General features: G+C 30.3%; 1 protein-coding gene across 7 annotated transcripts in view; it reads left to right on the forward strand.

The window, feature by feature from the left end:
• LOC145254569 (uncharacterized) overlaps positions 1–23721 on the forward strand; it is a 141863-nt gene extending 118142 nt beyond the window's left edge. For all 7 annotated transcript variants that reach the window (XM_080113173.1, XM_080113169.1, XM_080113175.1 and 4 more), the window contains one exon: positions 18491–23721. In XM_080113173.1, the coding sequence (XP_079969299.1) occupies positions 19909–20640 (732 nt within the window). In that variant the 5' untranslated portion in view covers positions 18491–19908 and the 3' untranslated portion in view covers positions 20641–23721. The remainder of the gene's footprint in view (positions 1–18490) is intronic.
• Positions 23722–24368: the final 647 nt, after the last annotated feature.

A 24368-nucleotide genomic window follows, 5' to 3' on the forward strand; every position in this document is an offset into this window, starting at 1 on the left:
ACTTACAGATTTGTGAGACTTTCAAAAAATTAATGGAAGATGCTCCAGCAATATTTCAAAGAATGATGCATTCCTTACTACAGGATATTCATGGATATGAAGTTTACATCGACGATGTGATCGTGTACAATAGCACAATAACACCTGGGAAGAACATTTAGATATTATACAAAATCCCAACCTGTGTGTCAATCTCAACAAAAGTTATTTCTGTCAAGCAAAAGTTGACTATTTGGGTCATATTGTCGGTCAGGGTCAAGTAACACCAATCTCGGTAAAAGTTGATGCTATAATAAAATATCCTGTCCCAACAAATAAAAAATAACTAATGAGATTTCTCGGTATGACTGGATTTTATAGATTCTGTAAAAACTTTTCAACATTAGCAAGTCCTCTCACCAATCTCCTAAAAAAAGGATGAAAAATACAAATGGACTGATTCCTGCCATAAAGCTTTCAATGACATCAAATCAACTCTTATTGGAAGTCCAGCTCTTGCTATCCCAGATTTCTCCAAACAGTTTAAATTACAAATTGATGCCAGTGATGTGGCATGGGTGGAATTCTCATCCAAGAAGATGAAGAAGGCTTAGATAAAGCTATTGGTTATTTCTAAAGAAAATTCAACAAATACCAAAAGAATTATTCCACTATTGAAAAAGAATGTTTAGCTTTAATATCAGCCATAAAACACTTTGACTTTTATCTCAATGTTTTAGTCCGCACTGATCACAACCCACTTACCTTCTTACACAAAATGGTTAATAAAAATCAAAGGCTAACGAGATGGACTCTACTCTTACAAGAATTTATATTCATCATCATCGAACACATAAAAGGTAGAGACAACATTATTACTGATCCAGGACATAATCTTGTTTTTCACAAAAAATACACAAATACATAAAAACAAAAAAATAAAATAAAATACACACACAACAGAAATAAAAATATTTTTATTTTAATTTCTGTTGTGTATTTTATTTTATTTTTTCTCTTTTTTTATGTTTTTATGTATCTGTGTATATATATGTGTATATTATACATATTACAAATGTATATATATTGAAAATATTATCATCCACATTTCTCATTTTCAGGAACAGATAAACAAAAATGAACATTGACAAAAACTTTAAACTTTCTACCTATTGCTTGTTTAATTTCTTTATATTGTATTTTCTTTTTATGTTTGTTTTCACATTCAATTTTACATACCACACTATAGATCAACTTCTAGGATTAAAAGTTTTGATATCTAGATATCAAAACTTTTCTTTGAAGGGGGAGGGGTGTCATGGGATGATATATTTTCCTCTTACGATATGAAGAAATTATGATTTATTACACAAAAGATAATATTAATTATCCAAATAATAACATATAATAAAAATAAAATATAATAAAAATAATTATTAATAATAATATCAATTATAACAAAATAAAAATACTTAGAATATTATATAAGAGCAAATAGTTAATAAAACATGTTAAAAAAACACTTTGAAAAAGAGTTAAAAACATATTTAATCTGAAAAGGAAACACTTAATAAGTGGATAGTCCTTAATCCGCGGAGTTTCAAAGAAATACTTTCCTTCTCATCAGAGGGTAGGAAATTAGCAAAATGCGGGATCGGATTTTGCATACAAAAGTATTTGAGGAAACTGCAAGTAAGTCAAAGACCTTACTTGATAACAAAAAGTGAAGCAGAGGGAATATGGTGAAGAAAAAGGTGATTTCACGTGAATGGATAGTCAGGTGAAAGGTAAATTATCCAATGACGGTAAAATCCAAAAATGTAAGTCCAAGAAAGTGTATTTAATTTTCCATTCGCACAAGTAAAATCCAAGGAAGTCGCGTAATTGGAAGATGGTCCAAAATAATCCAAAAGGCCGAAATCCGTGGAATAATTCACAAATATGTACAAGGAAAATGGGAAAAAATTCCAATAATATTAATAGAAAAATAAGATATGCTTTTAACACGACTGCCGAGAACAAAGTGTAACTAAAAAAATCAGTAAAGAAGAGAGAGAGAAAAAAAAGATTAAATGGTGATAGAATTAAATATAAATTAGAAAAGCAAATGTCAAAATGAACCAAACAGGATAACGTTAAAAGGCACCAGTAATATAGGGCAAAAAAAGAGGTCAACTGAAATGTACGGGTTATTACTTAAGAAAATGTCAGCAAGAGTTATTAAAAGACACTAAATGGAAAAAATAAATAAAGAAAAATAAATAAAAAATAAATATAAAATAGAAAAAAATTTTAAGGGGAGAGGATGGCCGGTATATGCAAATTCCGGATAAAGCAAGTAAGTATGTAAGTAAATGCATATAGTAAAATATAAGTAAATATACATACAGGATATGAATGTGTAAGTTGATTGATATAATTGATAGATAGGAATATTTAAAGACCAGAACGAAAATTGCAAATAAAAAAAAAACGGCCAAGCAAAGAAGAAATAATTAAAATAAAGTTATAAAGTATTAAAAAAAGTATGTAGAAAAAAACGATAATGTTAAAGAAAAATTATATATATCTAAAAGGTTAAAGTAATAGCTATGTAATTTCAAAATTACCATAATTAAATTTGGATTTATGTTTACAGAAAGACATCAGTTCGTTTTTAGAATTTATTATATTGTTACTTTGAGGGGAAGTAATTATAGTTATAGCTTCGGTTGTGCAGAGGCGACATGACTTAGAGCCTGGAGTATAAGACTTAACCTTTTTTATGATAGTCCATTTGATTGACAAGGAGGTATTATTAGAGTTAAGTTTTTTAATTAAAGTGGTTAGAGTTCCTTGGTTATTATTAGAATTATGGTTGTTAAAAGAAGAAATGTGGTTTGATATTCTTTTCTTAATTAATGTTGAAGTAGCGCCGATATATGTATGTACTTTATTGATATTAATTTGCTGATTTGTATTAGTTAAATACTTTGAACTTTGTTCATTGTGTTCAACAAAGGGTGGGACAATGATAGTACAACGACTGTTTTGGAGGGGATAATGAGTTGTTAGTGTTAGGATGGCTGTTAGGAGCAATATTATGATTCTCATTATTATTATTAGTAGTAGTAGTATTATTATTAGTATCATTATTATTATTGCTAGTTGTATGATTGTAGATGGAGGGGCTGCTCGAGTGGTATATTGGATTAGTAACTATATCAGATGGAGGATGGGAAGAAGGATAACTTGAAGATGAAATATTAGTGTCTGTTATGAGAGGATTGTGTGGGAGCTCAGTAATTGTGCATGAATATATAACATCTTTATGGATGCAATCATTATTGAGTTACAATTACAGTTAGTTTTGGGTTTAATTGGGAAAGGGATTTTTTGGGCTGATTTAATTTTTTTGTTATTAGATGTTAAGATTCTTTGTACTAAATTAGGCATTGTTGAATAAGAAATTCTTAGAACTATATTTGTGTTGGTATTTGAAAGAGTTTTATACAATGTTGAAGAATTCCTTAGGTACGCTAAATGGAGGTTTAAACTAAATATTTTTCTTTCTCCTGATGCAACTGGATGGGTTAGAGGTATTACGATTAGTAATTTGGTTTGGATTATATATGTAGACTGGTTCATTGTTATTGATAACGGCAGATCTTGTTATTTGAACTGGTTTCTTGCGAGGAATCATATTGTGTGTGATTACAGATTTAAGGTGGCCAGTAGGAGGAGCATAATTGTATTTAATCTTTTCCTAAAATATTATATAATGATAAAAATAATAAATTACTTAATTAAAAGGAAATAACAATAAAAGATTATATAAAATAATACAAAAAGTATTACTTAAGAATTTGAATGAAAAACGTTTTTTTAGCGTCTCTAAAGACTTTCGAAAGATGGAATAAAATAGTATTCTTTTCTTTGTTCTTTCCCAAACCTTTTCTAGTGATAGCTATAAATAGCGAACGATCGCTATTTTTAACTCAGTTATAACATGACGTTGGGGCGCAATAACTCCGACCAAAGGAAAACACAAGAAAACTCGAGTCGTTAAAATGACAGATGAACCAAACAAGATACAGAGAAAAATCTCTTTCATCAAAAACTGGTAAATATAGATTTTTCTGAATTATATCTGACCAAAAAGCATTTATGTCTAAAAGATAAAAATAAACATTACTATAAAAACATTTACTTTTTTTAAAAGGGAAAATGCTAGAAAACAGAATTATTTCCATTATACTATCAATTTTAATCAGCTTATTAGACATTCGTTTTTCTTTAATAATTTTGATTTTGTTTCTCTTTTTCTTCGTTAATAAAAATTTGTTTTTTTTTTCAAATTATCTTTTTTTTACTCTTTTATTTTTTATTTTGCGGCATCTCGATACCCCCTACACTAGGAACAAATCCATAACAGTGATAAAGAAATACTAATTAAAATCTGAGGAATTAGAATTTCTGAAATCTCAACAATTTCTTTCCGAGTAATTCACTTTGTTCCATGACCTTTGCTGACGTATCTGGAAAAAATTGAATTAAAAGAAACAGAATTAATCTCTTTCAAGGGTAAGACATTTATCCCAAACAAGCTTAAATCATGCTCAAATTACACTCAACAATCACAAAAGAAAGATAAATACAACAGTAATGACACAGAATTATATAACAAATATAAATAAAAACAATAAAAACCCACCGCCTTGGCAAATGATAACAAAATAGCTCCAACTAAACATGTTTTCATTTTTTTTTTTTTTTTTAAATTTATTCTGGAATAAAAAGTAAAAGCAAAAATAAACTATTGCTGATAGTACTACTGTTGCTACTATAGATAGTTTTTAGATACTTTTTTAAAATAGAACGATTTTTTTATCCAGTAATCATGATTTTAAATTGCTCAGAACCACAAGAGGAAATAAGTTACAATTACACTTGTAATAAAAACCCTAAAAAGATCGTGAGTGTCCGAAGAAATTTTTTTTCAAAATTTTCAAACTCGTCATGTTGAAGTCTTTTTTTTTAACACAACAAAAAGAATGAGCAGTCAAAAGAATTTCGGACAACCCAAAACCCAACTCTTCTAGTTATTTTCCAAATCTCATGACAAAATTCTTAATACAAATACGGTACGGGCATTTACAAATCGGGATGGGAGGGGGGGGGCTCATTACAAAATCTTACCAAAAATTCTGTTTTATGATGTTAACATTTTTATTCCTTTGTTTCAAACACTTAAAATATAGAATCTATGTTATTATTTATTAATTCATTTGAAAGTATATTTCATTTCCAAACAAAACGGCGGTATTTTGAGGACTTAAACTGCTTTGATTTTTAAAATGTGACAATTTTAGCATAACCCCTTGAAATCTGTGATTATCCAAAGTGTTTTATCATCCATGTGTAATTCAGTTCTGCTAGATCTACAGCAGATGTGCTTACAGTTATATCTCATAGGATTAGCAAATCTCTCAACGGAGGCAACCTTTCTAGGGCAATTGCTCTTGACATATCTAAGGCCTTTGATAGGGTATGGCATAAAGGTTTACTTCACAAGATCTCTAGCTATGGTATAGCTGGAAATGTCTTCTCAATTATTAAATCATTTCTTTCTGATAGGTTCATAAGAGTAGTAGTTGAGGGGCAAAAATCAGAAGCTCACAGTATTAATGCTGGTGTCCCTCAGGGATCCATCCTGGGCCCAACTCTTTTCCTGATCTACATTAATGATCTTCCAAATCACATCCTTACATCATTTGTAGACATTTATGCTGATGACACTACCATTTATGGTAGCACATCTAAGACAGTAAACGACCAAGTTCTCTCCGATTCTCTCTCCTCTGATCTTGAGCACGTAGTACAATGGGGAAAGGAGTGGCTGGTTACTTTTAATGCATCTAAAACCAAGCTTCTCTCTTTACATCATCAACATTCTATTCCACATCTGGCATCAATTGAAATGAATGGCTCTCGTCTTCAGGAGGCCTCAAGTTTTGACAAGCTTCTGGGCTTGACCATTTCTCCTGATCTTAAATGAAACACATATCAAATCTGTTGCCAGGGCCGCTGGAAAAATGGTGGGATCTTTCTATCGATCTGGTAGATATCTCACTGCTGATGCAATTCTCTATCTATATAAGAGTCAGGTACGTCCAAGGATGGAATACTGTTGCCACATCTGGGCAGGAGCTGCTAGAAAGGACTTGTCCTGCCTTGATAGAGTTCAAAATAGACTTTGTAGCCTCGTAGGAGATGTCCTTTTCTTTTCCCTGCAACCTCTATCTCACAGAAGAGATGTTGCGAGTTTATCTCTGATATATTGTTATTTTCATGGAAAGTGTTCGCCAAACTTTCACAAGAAACACCCGTCTAGCTGAAAACACTATCAATAATTCCCCCCACTCTTTATCTGTGCCTAAACCTAAACGTAGATTCCATGAACAAAGCTTCTTTCTTAGAACTGCACGCCTGTGGAATTGCCTTCCGTTTTCCTGCTTTCCGGCTGAGTACAATATGGTTATGTTCAAGTCTAACGTAAATAAGTTCTTGATAAGCCGTTCCATATAAGTTATCAAATTTACTGAATTTTCATTACTAATGATTACTATATTGTCCAATTTCTACTGTACACTCTTTAACCCTTATCCTTGAGTGGCCTCTTGGCCTTGATAATGTGGTGATGCCTATGTAAAAAAAAAAAATAAATAAATAATTAATTGCTAATTAATTATTTCACCATCATCTGGGCCGTTTTTACAAAGAGGGGTCACTTTTTTCATCAACATTTTTGCAAATTATTCAAACCTCGCATCAACAATAAAAGACGTTTTTTCAACCACCCGTGATGTCACAATCTCGGTGGGTGCATCAATAAGACCGTTTGCTTTTTTCCACCTCCTTTTCCTTCTGCGCATTACACGTTCACACCTGCCTACTACTCCTATAAATATACTTTTTTTGCACTTGCAATTTTGCTTCTCCTCTTATACACACGTTCACACACCTGGTTAATGCCAGGCACCCAGGCTAGTATAACGGAAAGGATGAATAAAAAAGAATAAAATTGTAACAAACTTGGCATGGAGACAGGGCTGAGTGGCTAAAAAGGTGAGCTAGAAGGAGGCAGAAAGTGAAGACTGAGGCAGCATACACTTCTTTTTTTTGTTTTGCATTTTAAATCCTTTTTTTTTATGACTTTCCATTCGTTTTTATTTTGGCGTTGTGCAATTTTTGAAATCATATATCAAAAAACTTGTTTCTTAGGGCATAAATATAGATACAATGTATCGTCGTATTTCAAAAAAATCATATCAAAGTGCATTCGTATCTCAAGTTACTACTGTAGATGATAACATTAAGCAGTCTAAATGCCCACTCTTCCTAAACAAATTCTGCCTTCCCCCTCCCAACGAATGTATTTTATTCTTAAATATTTATCTTATTCCAATTACGAATAAGAATATACTACTGTAGCTGATACTGTGTCAAAGATTAAGACAGGCGTTTATGAGATTTTCGGGAGACATGATATCTGTTTTAATGGTGGAAAAAAAAGAGATTATTTTTCTAGTTGGATCTGGTGAGAATGAGTTTTAACTAACGTAATTGATTCGGACAGTCTCGAGAATTTGGGTTCCAAAATGTCTGCTCGGAGTCGGGGACCCGTAGTGTTTTAACTCGGAGACCACCAAGCTAGTTTGACAGATATGTTCACAAAACAATAGAGAAAGGGAAAAGAATAAGAAAATAGAGGGATAGAGAAAGAAATTCACAAGAGAAGAAAGAGGGGGGAATAGAAGATAATGGAGAAAAGGAAGGAAGATGCTTTTTATAAACAACGATGGCCTACTCGAAAAGATAGAAGGGTTTTGTCAGTCTTTGGCTAGCGAGCGAAGCGTACACATCAGCTCTCGCCCCGCCTGGGGTGAGAGGCAGGGGCAGAAATCTCAATAAGGACTAACTTGAAAAGATCTTGTTTTTAGCTAGAGAATTAACCTGATATCTCAAGTATACAACCTGCATCACGAAGCGCGGATAACGAAAACACGACTTTAAACAAATGTAGAATGATTGCAAATAATTATTTTATTTGGTTTAAACGAAAATGACCTCAGAGTTTTTTCTTTGTTTTTCGATTGCCGGCATAAGTGAAGATGCAGTTTATTTCAGGTATGCCCTGATGCCAGACGACGAAGACACATACACGAAACCAGAGTGACGGCCGAAGAGGACAATGTTGCCACACGGACTTGGGGTCATGCACGTTTAACGTGCCTTGAGCAGCGGAGGTATGTTTTCCAGTGACCAGTGCGAGTCTGGACACGCTGGAGGGGTCCACCACTAGACGACGCGTGCCCAGGACACCTTCCCGTTACAACGTGGTGCCGATGACTTAGGACCATCTGGGATGTGCACGAACGAGTTACCACGAACACAGTTTGAAGCGTTTGGAACTCAGTACTCTTGAAAAAAAAATATATAAAGGAAATGGAAAATAGCACAGAAAAATGTTTAGAAAAAAAAGAAAAAAAAATAGGAGAAAAAGAACGATTGAAAAGAAAACTTATCGAAGAGAAAAGGAAGACTGACATTGAACGTACCGGAGGGAAAAGAAAGAGTGAAATTGAACTTTGAGGGCATAAATAGCCGTCAGAATGCAGAAAGGGAATGTGCAGCGAGACAGGGAAGTGGAGATATGGAAAGAAAGGAAGCAGACGAGAAAGGTAGGGGCAGATTTTTATTGGTTCCTATTTGCTTCGCTCAGATTTTTTTTTAGGCGCTGTTGTCAGGGTGCTTTTCGTTGGTTACGTATTCTGTAAAGATTTTTTTTTTTTTTTAATATTGCAAAGTATTGTTGATTTTTTTTGTCACCCCCAAAGAAAAAAAGTGAAAATGAAATATATATTTGTTTAAACGGGTTGATACGTTGTTGTATTGAGGCATTAAGAACAGTCGCGCATATGTTGTCACTGATATAAGAGAGCGAGAGCGAGAGAGAGAAACCGGCAGTATGCCATTCTAATTTTGTAACGAATAGTAGCTATAGTAAGAATAATTTAAAGAAGAAGTAATGATTTACCGATTAGTTGTGAGACATTTAGACCGTTAAATAGACGGTGGGTGGGAGAATTTTATTAAAACTAAAGAAAAGAAAGAGAAAGAAAAAAAATTTATAAAACAAAAAAAACGAAACTTGTCTTTCTTGACAATTAATTCCATTATTGAAATTTAGTTTTAAGTGTTTAAACCGCCGAATAGGAGTAGATTTGATCCAAGTATGTAGGTATGTGCAGGCGTGTGCTGTGTGTATGCGCGTGTACGGGTGTATATGTGTGGTTACCTAGATAGATAAATAAATAAAGAAATAAAAGGGAGGAAGAAAGGAAAAAAAAGAAGAGGCGCCATTTAGAGGCATATCAAACGGGTAAGCAATAAAAACCAGACAACCCCTGATAGCGGAGGGGTCATAAAGATGAGAATAGCCACGGTTAGGCATGCTTAGAGGCCAAGGAAAGGAAAGGAAGATAAGAAAAAAAAAAGAAGAGACGCTAATTAGAAACATATCAAACTTGTCTATCTCTCTCTTTTTTTTTTTTTTTTTTGGCTACCCGCCAAAAAAAAAAAAAAGAGAGATAGACAAGCAAACAGAGGAAGTCATAAATTATGAGACATGCGCCAGATGAAGGGAGGCGAACAGAATAAAACAGAATTGTAGCACCCTATTTTTATTGATTGATGTATATCCTGAATCGTTTATTTTTGAAAATCTATTCTTGCCCTAGTCAGGTATTCAAATCTTAAATTAGTCATTAAAAAAAAAAAAAATAATAATAATAATTATTGTAGTTAAGAAGACAAAAAAAACCCAACTTAATGATTGAGGGATGTCCTGTGTTTAAGGGTTTCTATTGGTCGCTCGGCGGCGAACTCCATTACTCTTACGAAAAAAAAAAATGGGCTTTAAGACATCTTAGTACAGAAGGGAACGGGTGGTTGGAAGACGTAAACCCAGTGCACGGTTTGCAAAATTATCAAAGGATGTGGCACGAGAAAACATATTGTGAGGTTGTTGGAAAGTGTTGGTCCAAGTCCAGTGATGGAAAAAAAAAAAGGGGGGGGGGACCTGTGATTGTCAGGTATGGTAACACGAGAAAACATATTACCGAGGAGTGTACAACGGGGAAAGAAATTGTAAAGTCATCAGAGGATGTAATACGAGAAAAGGAAAACATATTGTGAGATTATTGGAAAATATACTGGTCGCATAAGACGGAGTAAGTCCAGTGATGGGACACGAAAAAGGACCTGTGATTGTCAGGTGTGTTATACTAGGAGAAGGTAATTACTCCGTCAATTTTATTTATTTTTTTTTTTCTGCCTCGTTGGAGGGCGAGGCTGAGTACCCTCCCTGGTATTCGAAGCAGTATACCAGCCGACCAGGAGCCTGGCAGAAAAGAAAATGCTTCACAAAGGGGCATGGAGTTATTGTTCGCTGACGGCTGGGTGAGTACAGGATGCCTAGAAACGTTTGTTGTTACCAGTGAGAGTGAGAGAAGTAATAATCTAATTGATGGTAGTGTTAAATCATTTAAACTGTCGAGTAGAATATCTTAAAGAAACTAACGGTGCTGATATTGTTCTGTTTTGGAAAAGAGAAATTTAGAAATGCTCAGTCGAGAAGGATTTCTCCTTCACGGGACGGGGATTGAATATTGTTAGTGTAGCGTTGAAACAGTTGTTGCACTTGGTCTCTGACAAAAATGGCGCTGCTGGGACAAATTATGGGACTAAAGGGCAGGATTGCCTCGGTCGGGGAGGATCTCTCCTTCACTGGATGAGAATAGTGCATGTTGGGTGTGGCGTTAGGGCAGATGCTGTACCTTGTTCCGAGTGAGAGAATGCCTATGGGACAAGTGAAGGTATAAAAAAAAGCTTGGGTATCGTAGAGTTTAATGAAAGCTGTACAGGAAAGTGTAACGTTGTGTAAGTATGGTTTGGAAAACGTATTAGCTGTGGAGGAAACTTAGTCTCCTTGCACCGGGGTATTTAGGAGAAACGATATGCACCCTCCCCAGCTGGCACGCCTATGTTGTTTTATATTTGGGACCATGGTGAAGAAATTGAGATGAAAGATTTTGTTGCCGTCGGTTGGATTGATGCACTAGAAATGTACATGTGTGTGTGTGTATCTGGTTGATGTGCCCGGAAACTTTTGTTGATCTCGTAGGAGAAAGAATTAATTGTATTTGGAATTCTGTATTGTATTGTATTTGGGAAATTCTGAAAAAAAAAAAGAAAAAAAAAAACAGTTTAGTTGAGGACGGACTAGATTGGGAAAGGAAGGGGAGTATCAAAAATAAAAAAAATAAAAATAAAAAAATGGATATGTGGATAGGATTTGTTCAATGGGGTGTGAGAAAAGAAATCTGGAGAGTGTTTTTTAATTTGCAGATAGCTGGATAAGGATGTGAGGGGGTCAATGATGAAGAGACCTCCCCAGTGTTAAGTGTAGGGAGAAATCAGGTGACCGTAAACCACTGACGGCAGCGCGCCTGGGCGGGGCAGGGATACCAATGAGTGCCCTCCACCAAAACCTGGATAGGGTGCATGGGCTGCAACTATCGACAAGACCCAAGGTTGCAGCACAGTCAATCCCTAAGCCATTATTAACAAAAAAAAAAAAAGAAAAAAAAAGAATGGAAAAAAAAAAACAAATATAAAAAGTGCAAATATTTTTCTGATTGTTTTATGAATTATGAGAAAGAGAAAATGAGCAAGTAGTTAAAGGGTGTATGAGCCCTCCTTTGATAGTGAACTAAGCATGGTTATCTTTCCTCAGTTGCATCCACATAGTTAAGGCATAGAGAAGGACCGAAAATGAAAAAAAATGAAAACAAAACATGTTTTGCATGCACATGGCCCACTGGGTTGCTATTGTAGAGAAGACTGGAAAAAAAAAAAAACAAATATCAAAAGTGCAAATATTTTTCTGATTATTTTATGATGTATGAGAAAGAGAAAATGAGCAAGTAGTTAAAGGGTGTATGAGCCCTCTTTTGATAGTGAACTGAGCATGGTTATCTTTCCTCAGTTGCATGCACATAGATTAAGGCATAGAGAAGGACCGAATATTGAAAAAAAAAATGAAAAGAAAAGAGAAACTGTTTTGCATGTACATGGGTTAGTCACCTTAAAAGGACTAGTAGAGAAAAAAAATGAGAGTTTAACAATCGAAAAAAAAAATATATGCATGTATACAATCTCATACACTGGGATAAGCAGAACCATTAGAGCAGAACATTTTTGCATACCAACCGGACCATTGATACAGGAACATTTTTGCATGCCGAATGGACAATTTTTGTTAGTTGCTGTTAATTGACCTAGACTGTAGAATTACTAGTTTCGGATCCGGCTTCTGATGCAGGTCGCGTATATGCCAATTATGGCTAATTAACAGGTGTAAGGGGAGGGCGGATGTGACGGGACACCGGACGATGCCGGGTGTCCCGTTCAGCTAGGTGAAGATAAGAATGCTTATGGCCGGGGGGGGGGGCGTGCTGATACTGTGTCAAAGATTAAGACAGGCGTTTATGAGATTTTTGGGAGACATGATATCTGTTTTAATGGTGGAAAAAAAAGAGATTATTTTTCTAGTTGGATCTGGTGAGAATGAGTTTTAACTAACGTAATTGATTCGGACAGTCTCGAGAATTTGGGTTCCAAAATGTCTGCTCGGAGTCGGGGACCCGTAGTGTTTTAACTCGGAGACCACCAAGCTAGTTTGACAGATATGTTCACAAAACAATAGAGAAAGGGAAAAGAATAAGAAAATAGAGGGATAGAGAAAGAAATTCACAAGAGAAGAAAGAGGGGGGAATAGAAGATAATGGAGAAAAGGAAGGAAGATGCTTTTTATAAACAACGATGGCCTACTCGAAAAGATAGAAGGGTTTTGTCAGTCTTTGGCTAGCGAGCGAAGCGTACACATCGGCTCTCGCCCCGCCTGGGGTGAGAGGCAGGGGCAGAAATCTCAATAAGGACTAACTTGAAAAGATCTTGTTCTTAGCTAGAGAATTAACCTGATATCTCAAGTATACAACCTGCATCACGAAGCGCGGATAACGAAAACACGACTTTAAACAAATGTAGAATGATTGCAAATAATTATTTTATTTGGTTTAAACGAAAATGACCTCAGAGTTTTTTCCTTGTTTTTCGATTGCCGGCATAAGTGAAGATGCAGTTTATTTCAGGTATGCCCTGACGCCAGATGACGAAGACACATACACGAAACCAGAGTGACGGCCGAAGAGGACAATGTTGCCACACGGACTTGGGGTCATGCACGTTTAACGTGCCTTGAGCAGCGGAGGTATGTTTTCCAGTGACCAGTGCGAGTCTGGACACGCTGGAGGGGTCCACCACTAGACGACGCGTGCCCGGGACACCTTCCCGTTACATTGCACTTTTAGCTGGATACAAACCACTTTATATATTTTTTAAATAAAATTTATTAAAATATAATGTTGTTCCCCATATAAGGTGATGGGAACAATTATTCCTACCTAACATTTAGGTAAAGTGCTTTTCGATATAAATGGTTGAATTTATTTAAAATATTACAAATAAAAACAAAAAATGATATATATCTATGTGTATGAAAAGACAGAAAAAAGTGACTTTTTCTGAAGATGTTCATTGATTCAAATGTAACCAGTAAATCTCTCATTTCATTTTGTATTTGTTCCTGTATAACCTGATCGTTTCCCGGTAATGTTTCTTGATGTGTCAGCATTATGGAGACGTTTCTAGAATGATTATTATGTTCTGGCACACAACATCAACTCCCCATATCCTAACCACAGTGAAAACGATAGACAGTTGATACGGCATCTGCCATAACAGGCTGGCAAGTCTGGTAGTCATGTTTTTTTGTTTTTTTTTGCTTTGTTACGGGCAACATTTCCATTGTCCACATTCTTCATGACAGGGATTGCTTCTCTGAAAATTGAATGCTTCACAAAATAGCAAAGATATTTCTAAAAGAAAAAAATATAGATTTATTTTAACATTTTAAACATTTTAACCCCTTGAAATCTGATGCATGTAAGCTTTAACTACCAATCTTCATCGCAATTGTAAGCTTTAACTACCAATCTTCAACCTTCAATTGTTTTACAATGCAATTTTTTTTTTAATTTGTGTGCATTTGAATTAATGTGATTCGATTCATGTTTTATAAGGCAATTGTTTTTTAAATTTATGCACATTTAAATTAATGCGATCCGATTCATCTGTTTTACAATGCAATTTTTTTTAATTCATGCACATTTAAATTAATGCGATTGGATTAATTTGTTTTATAATGCAATTTTATTTAATTGATGCACATTTAAATTAATGCAATTCAATTCTTATGTTTTACAATGCAATTGTGTTTTAAATTTGTGTGCATTTAAATTAATGGGATTCCATTCATCTGTTTTACAATGCAATTTGTTTTAATTAATGCACATTTAAATTAATGCGATTCGATTCATTTGTTTTATAGTGCTATTTTTTAAAATTTATGCACATTTAAATTAATGCAATTCGATTCATTTGTTTTAAAATGCAATTTTTTTAGTTTATGTACATTTAAATTGATGCGATTCCATTCATTTGTTTTATAATGCAATTTTTTGGATTTTTGCATATTTAAATTAATGCGATTCAATTCATCTCTTTAACAATACAATTGTTTTTTTAAATTTATGTGCATTTTAATTAATGCGATTCGATTCATCTGTTTTACAATACAATTGTGTTTTAAATTTGTGTGCATTTAAATTATAGACGATTCGATTCATTTGTTTTATAATGCAATTTTTTAAAATTTATGCACATTTAAATTAATGGAATTCAATTAATCTCTTTGTTTTTTAAATTTATGTGCATTTTAATTAATGCGATTCAATTCATTTGTTTTATAATGCGATTGTTTTTTTAAATTTGTGTGCATTTTAATTAATGTGATTCAATTCATTTTTTTTAAATTGTTTTTAATTTATGCACATTTAAATTAATGCGATTCAATTCATTTGTTTTATAATACAATTTCTTAATTAATGCACATTTAAATTAATGCGATTCAATTCACTTGTTTCATTTAATTAATGCGATTCGATTTATTTGTTTTACAATACAATTGTTTTTCATGCATTTAAATAAAAGATGATTCGATTCATTTGTGTTTTAATTTATGCACATTTAAATTAATGCGATTCAATTCATTTGTTTTATAATGCAACTTTTTTAAATTTGTGTGCATTTAAATTAATGCGATTCGATTCATCTGTTTTACAATGCAAATATTTTTTAAATTCATGCACATTTAAATTAAGGCAATTCATCTGTTTTACAATACAAATGTTTTTTTATATTTGTGTTCATTTAAATTAATGCCATTCGAATCATGTTTTATTATGCAATTTTTTTATCCATGCACATTTAAATTAATGCGATTCTATTCATTTGTTTTATAATGCAATTTTTTTTAATTCATACACATTTAAATTAATGCAATTCAATTCATCTCTTCAACAATACAATTGTTTTTTTTTTAATTTGTGTGCATTTTAATTAATGGGATTCGATTCATCTGCTTTACAAAACAATTGTGTTTTAAATTCATATGCATTTAAATTAATGCGATTTGATCTATTTGTTTTACAATACAATTGTTTTTTAAAATTATGTGCATTTTAGTTAATGCGATTCGATTAATTTGTTTTATAATGCAATTTTTTTAATTTATGCACATTTAAATTAATGCAATTCATTTGTTTTTTATGCATTTATTAATTTTTTAATTAATGCGATTCAATTTATTAATTTTTTAATTAATGCGATTCAATTCATCTGTTTTATAATGCAATTTTTTTAATTTATGCACATTTAAATTAATGCAATTCAATTCATCTGTTTTACAATACAATTGTTTTTTAAAGTTTGTGTGCATTTATATTAATTTGATTCGATTCATTTGTTTTATAATGCAATTTTTTTTAATTTATACATAAATGCAATTCGATTCATCTATTTTACAATGCATTTCTTAACATTCATACGCAAATGTTTTTTTAATTGATGCACATTTAAAATTAATGCAATTCATCTGTTTAATAATACAATTGTTTTTTAAAATTGTCAGCATTTTAATTAATGCGATTCGATTCATTTGTTTTGCAATGTAATTTCTTTTATTTATGCACATTAATGCAAATTAATACAATTCAATTAATCTGTTTTACAATACAATTTCTTGTTAAATTTATGCGCATTTAAATGAATGTGATTCAATTCACTTGTTTTATAATGGAATTGTTTTACTTAATGCACATTTAAATTAATGCGATTCAATTCATTTGTTTTATAATGCAATTTTTTTAATTTATGAACATTTAAATTAATGCGATTTAATTCATTTGTTTTATAATGGAATTGTTTTACATTAAAATTAATGCGATTCAATTCATTTGTTTTATAATGCAATTTTTTTAAGTTATGCACATTTAAATTAATGCGATTCAATTCATTTGTTTTATAATGGAATTGTTTTACTTAATGCACATTAAAAACTAATGCGATTCAATTCATTTGTTTTATAATGGAATTGTTTTAATTTATGCACATTAAAATTAATGCGATTCAATTCATTTGTTTTATAATGCAATTTCTTTAATTTATGCACATTTAAATTAATGCGATTTAATTCATTTGTTTTATGCAATTTTTTTAATTTATGCACATTTAAATTAATGCGATTCAATTCATTTATTTTATAATGGAATTGTTTTACATTTAAATTCATGCAATTCAATTCATTTGTTTTATAATGCAATTTTTTTAATTTATGTACATTAAAATTAATGCGATTCAATTCATTTGTTTTATAATGGAATTGTTTTAATTTATGCACATTTAAATAAATGCAATTAAATTCATTTGTTTTATAATGCAATTTTTTTAATTTATGTACATTTAAATTAATGCGATTCAATTCATTTGTTTTATAATGCAATTTTTTTAATTTATGCACATTTAAATTAATGCGATTCAATTCATTTGTTTTATAATGGAATTGTTTTACTTAATGCACATTTAAATTAATTCAATTCAATTCATTTGTTTTATAATGCAATTTTTTTACTTAATGCAATTTAAATTAATGCGATTCAATTCATTTGTTTTATAATGGAATTGTTTTACTTAATGCACATTTAAAGTAATACCATTTAATTCATCTGTTTTATAATACAATTTTTTTTTAATTTGTGTGCATTGAAATTAATGCGATTCGAATAATCTGTTTTACAATGCAATTATTTTATAATGCAATTTATTTTCGTTCATGCATATTTAAATTAATGCGATTCAATTCACTTGTTTTATAATGCAATATTTTTTATTTATGCACATTTAAATGAATTCGATTAAATTCATTTGGTTTATAATGCAATTTTTTTTTAATTCATGCACATTTAAATTAATATGATTCAATTCATTTGTTTTATAATGCAATTCTTTTTAATTTATGCACATATAAATTAATGCAATTCAATTCATCTGTGTTACAATTCAATTTTTTTTAATTTATGCACATTTAAATTAATGTGATTCAATCATCTGTTTTACAATGCAAATTTTTTTTTAATTCATGCACATTTAAATTCATGCAATTCAATTCATCTGTTTATAATTCAATTTTTTATTTATGCACATTTAAATTCATGCAATTCAATTCATCTGTTTATAATTCATTTTTTTATTTATGCACATTTAAATTCATGCAATCAATCAATTCATCTGTTTTACAATGCAATTGTGAGCAAATAAATATGTTTCGTTTGTTTTATAATGCAATTTTTTTTATTTATGTACATTAAAATTAATGTGATTCGATTCATCTGTTTTACAATGCGATTTGATTAATTTCTATTTATTCATTGAAAGCGAGTGAAAGAGATATGCATAGAATTTGACACAAGCTCAAAATGAAATATTATTTTGTTTTGTAAACTGTCATTAGTCACACAAAGCACTTGTCAATCAAATTCATGCTGACTCATGCTGACATTTAGAATTGCACGGGCAGATTGTGCTTGCCTCCCTGCGAAATGGGCAAATTTGGCAAATATGAGACGCTCAAAGGCTCCCTCATAAAGGAGATTGTGCCACACTTGTAGTTTGTTGTTATTTTGTCTTTTCATATATTTTGTCTCCATGACATTTTATTTTATGATGTATTTTATCACATTTTATTTTATATATGTGTGAATATGTATGTGAGGAGGGCTGCTAAGTTTCTTATCTTTTTTTTTTCTTTTGAACTTTTAAAATGTGACTGAAAGTATAAGCCATAACATTTTGAAAAAAAAGATAAGAAATGAAAAATGGCATGTGTTTTACTACATAAATCATCATTTTCGAAAGCAATTTATTGAATTTATTTTCATTTTTATTCCAGAACAAAGAAAAGAAACATGGAGGAAATTGTTGGCAGAATTGATAGAATTGGATATCATTCGAAAAGCAATATTTGGGTGAGAAACTCTAAACAAACAAGTCACTAAACGAGTGACAATATGAATGGAATGCAAAGTGGATTATTCTAAAGCAAAATCTCTCAAAATCTCTTTTTCTGGCTGCAGATAAATTTGTTGAGAAATGTGAAAGTTGGCTGTGAAGAACAATCATTAAAAGAAATTTATAATGAAATAAAATGGCATATCAAATAAATTAATATTTCTAAAATCATATTATCAAATTGGAGTCCCCAAATATAAAAATAAAATATTAAAATTTGTGTAAAATTAGAACTTTTTCAACCTTTTTACAAAAATTCAATAAATGATTGTTAGTTTAAAAGTTTGCAAAAAACAAAAATATTTAAATTCTTTGAAATTTTTAAAATCAGGTAAAATTAAGTTTTTTTTCAAAAAACTTAATCTCAAAAAACGTGTATCTTAAATGCAATATTTTGCATTTGCTTCATTTTTTATCAGTTAAATGCGAAGTAAGAAAACACTATTTGAAATGTGAACTGAATGATTTACATCTTTTATTAGAAATGATGCAAATCAGTCATTCTTTTGGCATTATGAGAATTCAATTCTAATCAAATGGTTACTTCAATATTTTTTTTTTTTTTCAAAAATTACTTCAAAATTAATTTTTTTTTTTTTTTTTTTTCACTAATCACTAAAGGAGAATAGAATATTTTTTATTTTTTTAAATTGTATTAAACTCTATATTAGTCATCAATCTTACAGTTGATTTTAAACTATTGTGATATTTTACCAAAAAGAAAATTTAGTGAGAAAAGTGGAAAAAATTCTTCACAAATTGGAAACAATGAATTTCTGAAAATCTTATCAGTTGACAAATGTAATTTGATATTCATACAACAAAAATGTTTACATAAAATTTTGAAATTTCTTTTACGAAAGCATTTTTTAATAATGGCAATCAATTCTTACATTTTTGTTTTATTTGTTTAAAAATGTGTTTAAAAGTAAGTGAAGATAATCAAATTCCAAGTATTTGAATATTGAAAATTTTTACAGTCACACAAATGAAAAGTTTTTACTTTCAATAACAGTCACACAAATGAAAAGTTTGTAAAAAAGATGGAAAAAACAAGAAAAATATTTACAAAACTTTACACAGAGATCATTTTTGAAAATTTACAAAATCTTTGCCCAATAGTAAATATTTCAATAACTTTTACATTTATCCCTAAGGTTTCCTCACCTGCTGGTCACAATTTACAATTTCTTCATCCACCCATCATAATTACAACAAAACCGAATCTCTCCTATCTTATCAAGCGTGTTGCCATTATTTGTTCTGAAAATAAAAATTTCACAAATACTAAATCGATGCATGTCACCTGCTGGCCACCATAATATTGCGTTCGCCATAGAAACGAAACACACAGGCAAACAAAAAGAATTAAGATCCAAGCATCATTGTTATCAATATTTTGTTAACCAACTGATGATGGAAAGATCTGTTGGTATGATACTAATCATTCCATTTGGAATTTGTTTTATTCTCCTCTTCTTAGTTTGCTGTTTTGCTGATGAGATGAAAAAGATGTGCATACTACCTTCTCAAATTCCACCCTCATATAGAAGCTCATCACCAGTTTTTAACACTGATCGGCAAAATGAATCCTACTCTGCATTGTCCACACTTCAAAATAACCGACTCAACCCAGACAATATTGAAAATCATAGTTTGATAGTTGAACAGGCGGAAACAGAACAGTTAATTACAGATGATTTAATTCTTACACAGGTTGACTTCCCAGTCCAAATTAATATATCAGCAAATACCAGACCTAACCATGAATACAGCACCATGATTAACAACAATAATCACAATAATTGTCATCAAAACACTACTAATATTATTAATGATGATGATGATGATGATGAGAACCATGTTGTATATAACATTCAAAAGGAGTATCATCACTGTCCACAGCATATAAGTAGAGATAGTATTTTTCTTGAGAACAATATTTGTGTTGCTGTTAACAGCTCATCACGGAATTCCAGTTCTGTATTGAGTCATGATACCAGTGGTATTGACATCGAAGAGGCCAAGTAAGTTCGATGATCCTGATGTCTTAATGGTTATCGAACCTGGTGTCATCATGCTCAGTTGATGTTCATTCTCTCCTGTGGTAATTGACATGTCGTGCGACTTTAGTTAATTTAATAAATGGTTTATAAAAAATTCAAGATATATAAATATAATATAAAAGTGAAATAAATAGTCTCTAAACATAAGTCTATAATCATAGTCTCTACACTGTCATCGAAACCCCAGCCCCTGTCACATCACATTGCATATCAAGTACCAAAAAAAGCTCTATTAGAGCTTTATTAAATTACATTTCTTCAGCAAAAAGAAGAAAGGGAATTCCAACAAAAGTCAAGCATAAAATAAATTATGCTTGACTTTTGTTGGAATTCCCTTTCTTCTTTTTGCTGAAGAAATGTAATTTAAACAAACAACTTGATTTATAATTATTCAGTGGCAATATGCCTTGTTTGGGATGAATAAAAGTAAAAAAAAGGACCAAGTAAAGAAGACGACGACTGGCGAACATTTCAAGTGACACCAGTGGTTTGACCTTGACATTGGCGTCATCAAATAGTCGAATAGTCAATGTTTGTGATAAAAACACACACAGAAAGAAAAGCAATACAAAATATTAAATATTAAAATATATATATTTTAAATTATAAAAATAAAATATTAAAAACACACACAGAAAGAAAAGCAATACAAAATATTAAATATTAAAATATATATATTTTAAATTATAAAAATAAAATATTAAAAACACACACAGAAAGAAAAGCAATACAAAATATTAAATATTAAAATATATATATTTTAAATTATAAAAATAAAATATTAAAAACACACACAGAAAGAAAAGCAATACAAAATATTAAATATTAAAATATATATATTTTAAATTATAAAAATAAAATATTAAAAACACACACAGAAAGAAAAGCAATACAAAATATTAAATATTAAAATATATATATTTTAAATTATAAAAATAAAATATTAAAAACACACACAGCAATACAAAAATAAAAAAAACACACACAGCAATACAAAAATAAAAAATCTTGGTTACAAAAACCTGCAAAACATTCGCAAAAATCCGTTAAAACGTTCTGTAATATATATTTTTTTAATCTTGCTCGTGAACATTCGACAATGACTGCTATTGTCAATGTCAAGGTGGAACCACCAGTGTCATGACACCAGTTGTTGTCATCTGCTACAGGGTCCAAAAAAAGATTGAGTGTGTCCCATATTTCTTGTATACAGTTGTCCCATATTTTCTTGTATACAGTTTTAATTGCTGAAGCTTATTTCACTGCAAATATTTAGCAACTATTCACACATATTCCATTTACATGCAATTTAAAATAATATATGCACAAATTTTTTCACTTTCAATGTTGAAAAAATAAGCAATTTGTTTTCAAAGCATAAAAAAAAATTGTAATTTATATTTATTTACATCTATGAGTCAAAACTTCACAGATTGAATTCAATAAAAATTGAAATCCAAAATGCAATTGTATAAATTAAAATGAATTTTAAAAAATCCTATTCAGTAAGATTATAATGATGTATTCAGTAAGATTATATGATGCTGCTTATATGATGTAACCAGTAAGATTATATGATGCTGCTTATATGATGTAACCTCCCTACATTTGTCGCATAATCAGCAATGCTCTGTCTCTGTCTCTTGTTTGCTGATTTGGCATTCTGACTTGTCAGAATGCCAAATCAGCAAACAAGAGTAAAAAAACATTTTGTTGCTTCTGAGCAATGTTTGGTACTTTTTCAGTGTTTTTTTTTTCCTTTTATTTCAATTTTAAAATAACCATTAAAAAAAAATTTCAATAGTTTGAATAGCATGTTACTTATTTTGTTTTTAGTTTCAATGTATCCATATTAATATTATGTGCAGTGCCAATGCAAATACAACACAGATGTGGGGAAAGTGTATCGAGAAGTTTTGTTACCTTGAAATCAGCTACTGTTAAATCATAGGCTATGCTTTAATCAGCTACTGTTAAATCTATTTCTACTATATAATTTAGTTTCTTGTTCAGGTATTCTCTTTTAATCATCTAATGCCTGAATTTGTAGTTATGAATTTTCCTCAAGTGTCTACATTGGGCAGTTCTGTTGTATGCCATCGATTGCTTTAAGCTTCCCTCCATTCATGCACACTTTTTCATTTTGGATTCCATGATGTGACAAAATAATGTCTATACTTATGATTAATTATTTTAAAACTATAATATAATCCAATTTCTTTGATTGTTCCATTAATTTCATTAAAATTATTTATTATTTGCATATAATAATTTATATTTATTTATAATTATTTTTGCATATAATAATTTATATTTATTTATGCATATAATAATTTATATTTATTTATAATTATTTTATGCAAAAAGTCGCCAAAGATTTCTTTGGCGACTTTTTGCATAAAATAATTTTTTTTTTTTGGCGTCCCAATTTCCATTTTGCACAGTAAACTGTATATATATAGAGTAAAACTTTTGTTAGGTTTCAAATTTACTGTGGTTTACTTTTTGTAAAATAAATTTACTGTGGTTTACTTTTTGTAAAATAAATCTTAAAAACACAGTAAATTTGAACCCCGACAAAAGCTTTACTCTAAAATTAAATTTTCGTCATATCAAAATGTGTACATTTGCAAAACTGTGATTAATTAATTTTATTCTAATTATTTTTTTAAACTAAATTAATTTTATTTCAAAAGAAATATAATTAATTTAATTTTAAATTATCAGGTGAAAACATTGTAACATGCATTTTTTTTTCATGCAATTTTATTTATTTGTAAATAATACATGTTATTTATTGTTTTAAAAAGTGCATATTGTAAAAATGCATATTTTTTAAATTTCATGTAAATAATCCATATTTTCCAATAATAAACATATAGAAATAAATCGACATCCATATTCCATTGAATTTCTGTTAAATAAGCTTTACTTCCACCCCATGTTTTATATTTTTTTTTTGTTTGATATTGTATTAAATTTTACACTGATTTTGTCACCAATCAGCCGACAATGTACAATTCTTGAATAAATTGTTGTTTTGTTATTTTAGTACTTGATTGTTTTTATATTTTTTACATTTGATTAAACTAGGTGTTGTATAAACTAGATGATGATATGAAGTTGTATCAGGATGCCTACTTGGAACTTCTGGAATAACAGTTCATTTCAAGTTCCATAAATTTATTATTTAGATATTTTTAAATCCTAAAACAAACAAGATCAGATTTCTGTGTAGATTTTGTGTTTTAACTTTCAATTACAATAATTGAAATCCTAAATAAATAAATAAAATCAAATAATCTAATGAATAAAATTACAAATCACAAAAAACTTATATGATTAACATTTACCTTTTATTTATTTTTTCTTAAATAAAATGGATCATATTTAAACTTAAATTTCTTAAATATTTAAACTTCAATTTTAGAGAAAAATTAAACTTGTATAAATTATATTTTAGAGAAAATATTTTATCCTTTTGTACCTGTTCACTAATTTGATTTAATTTAATCATATGAATTAATCTAAGTAAAGGTCGACTCAAGAGATTGTGACTTTAAAATTGAAATTTAATTCGAATTTAGGAAAACTCGTCCCCGGAAAACTCGACCCCGGAAAACTCGTCCCCTTTCGCTAGGTAGGAAAACTGGTCCCTTATTATATCGATTGAAAACACATAAATGTGTTTTC

Source organism: Euprymna scolopes, chromosome 30 (genome assembly GCF_053919585.1).
Source record: "Euprymna scolopes isolate OS-2025 chromosome 30, ASM5391958v1, whole genome shotgun sequence".
NCBI lineage: Eukaryota > Metazoa > Mollusca > Cephalopoda > Sepiida > Sepiolidae > Euprymna > Euprymna scolopes.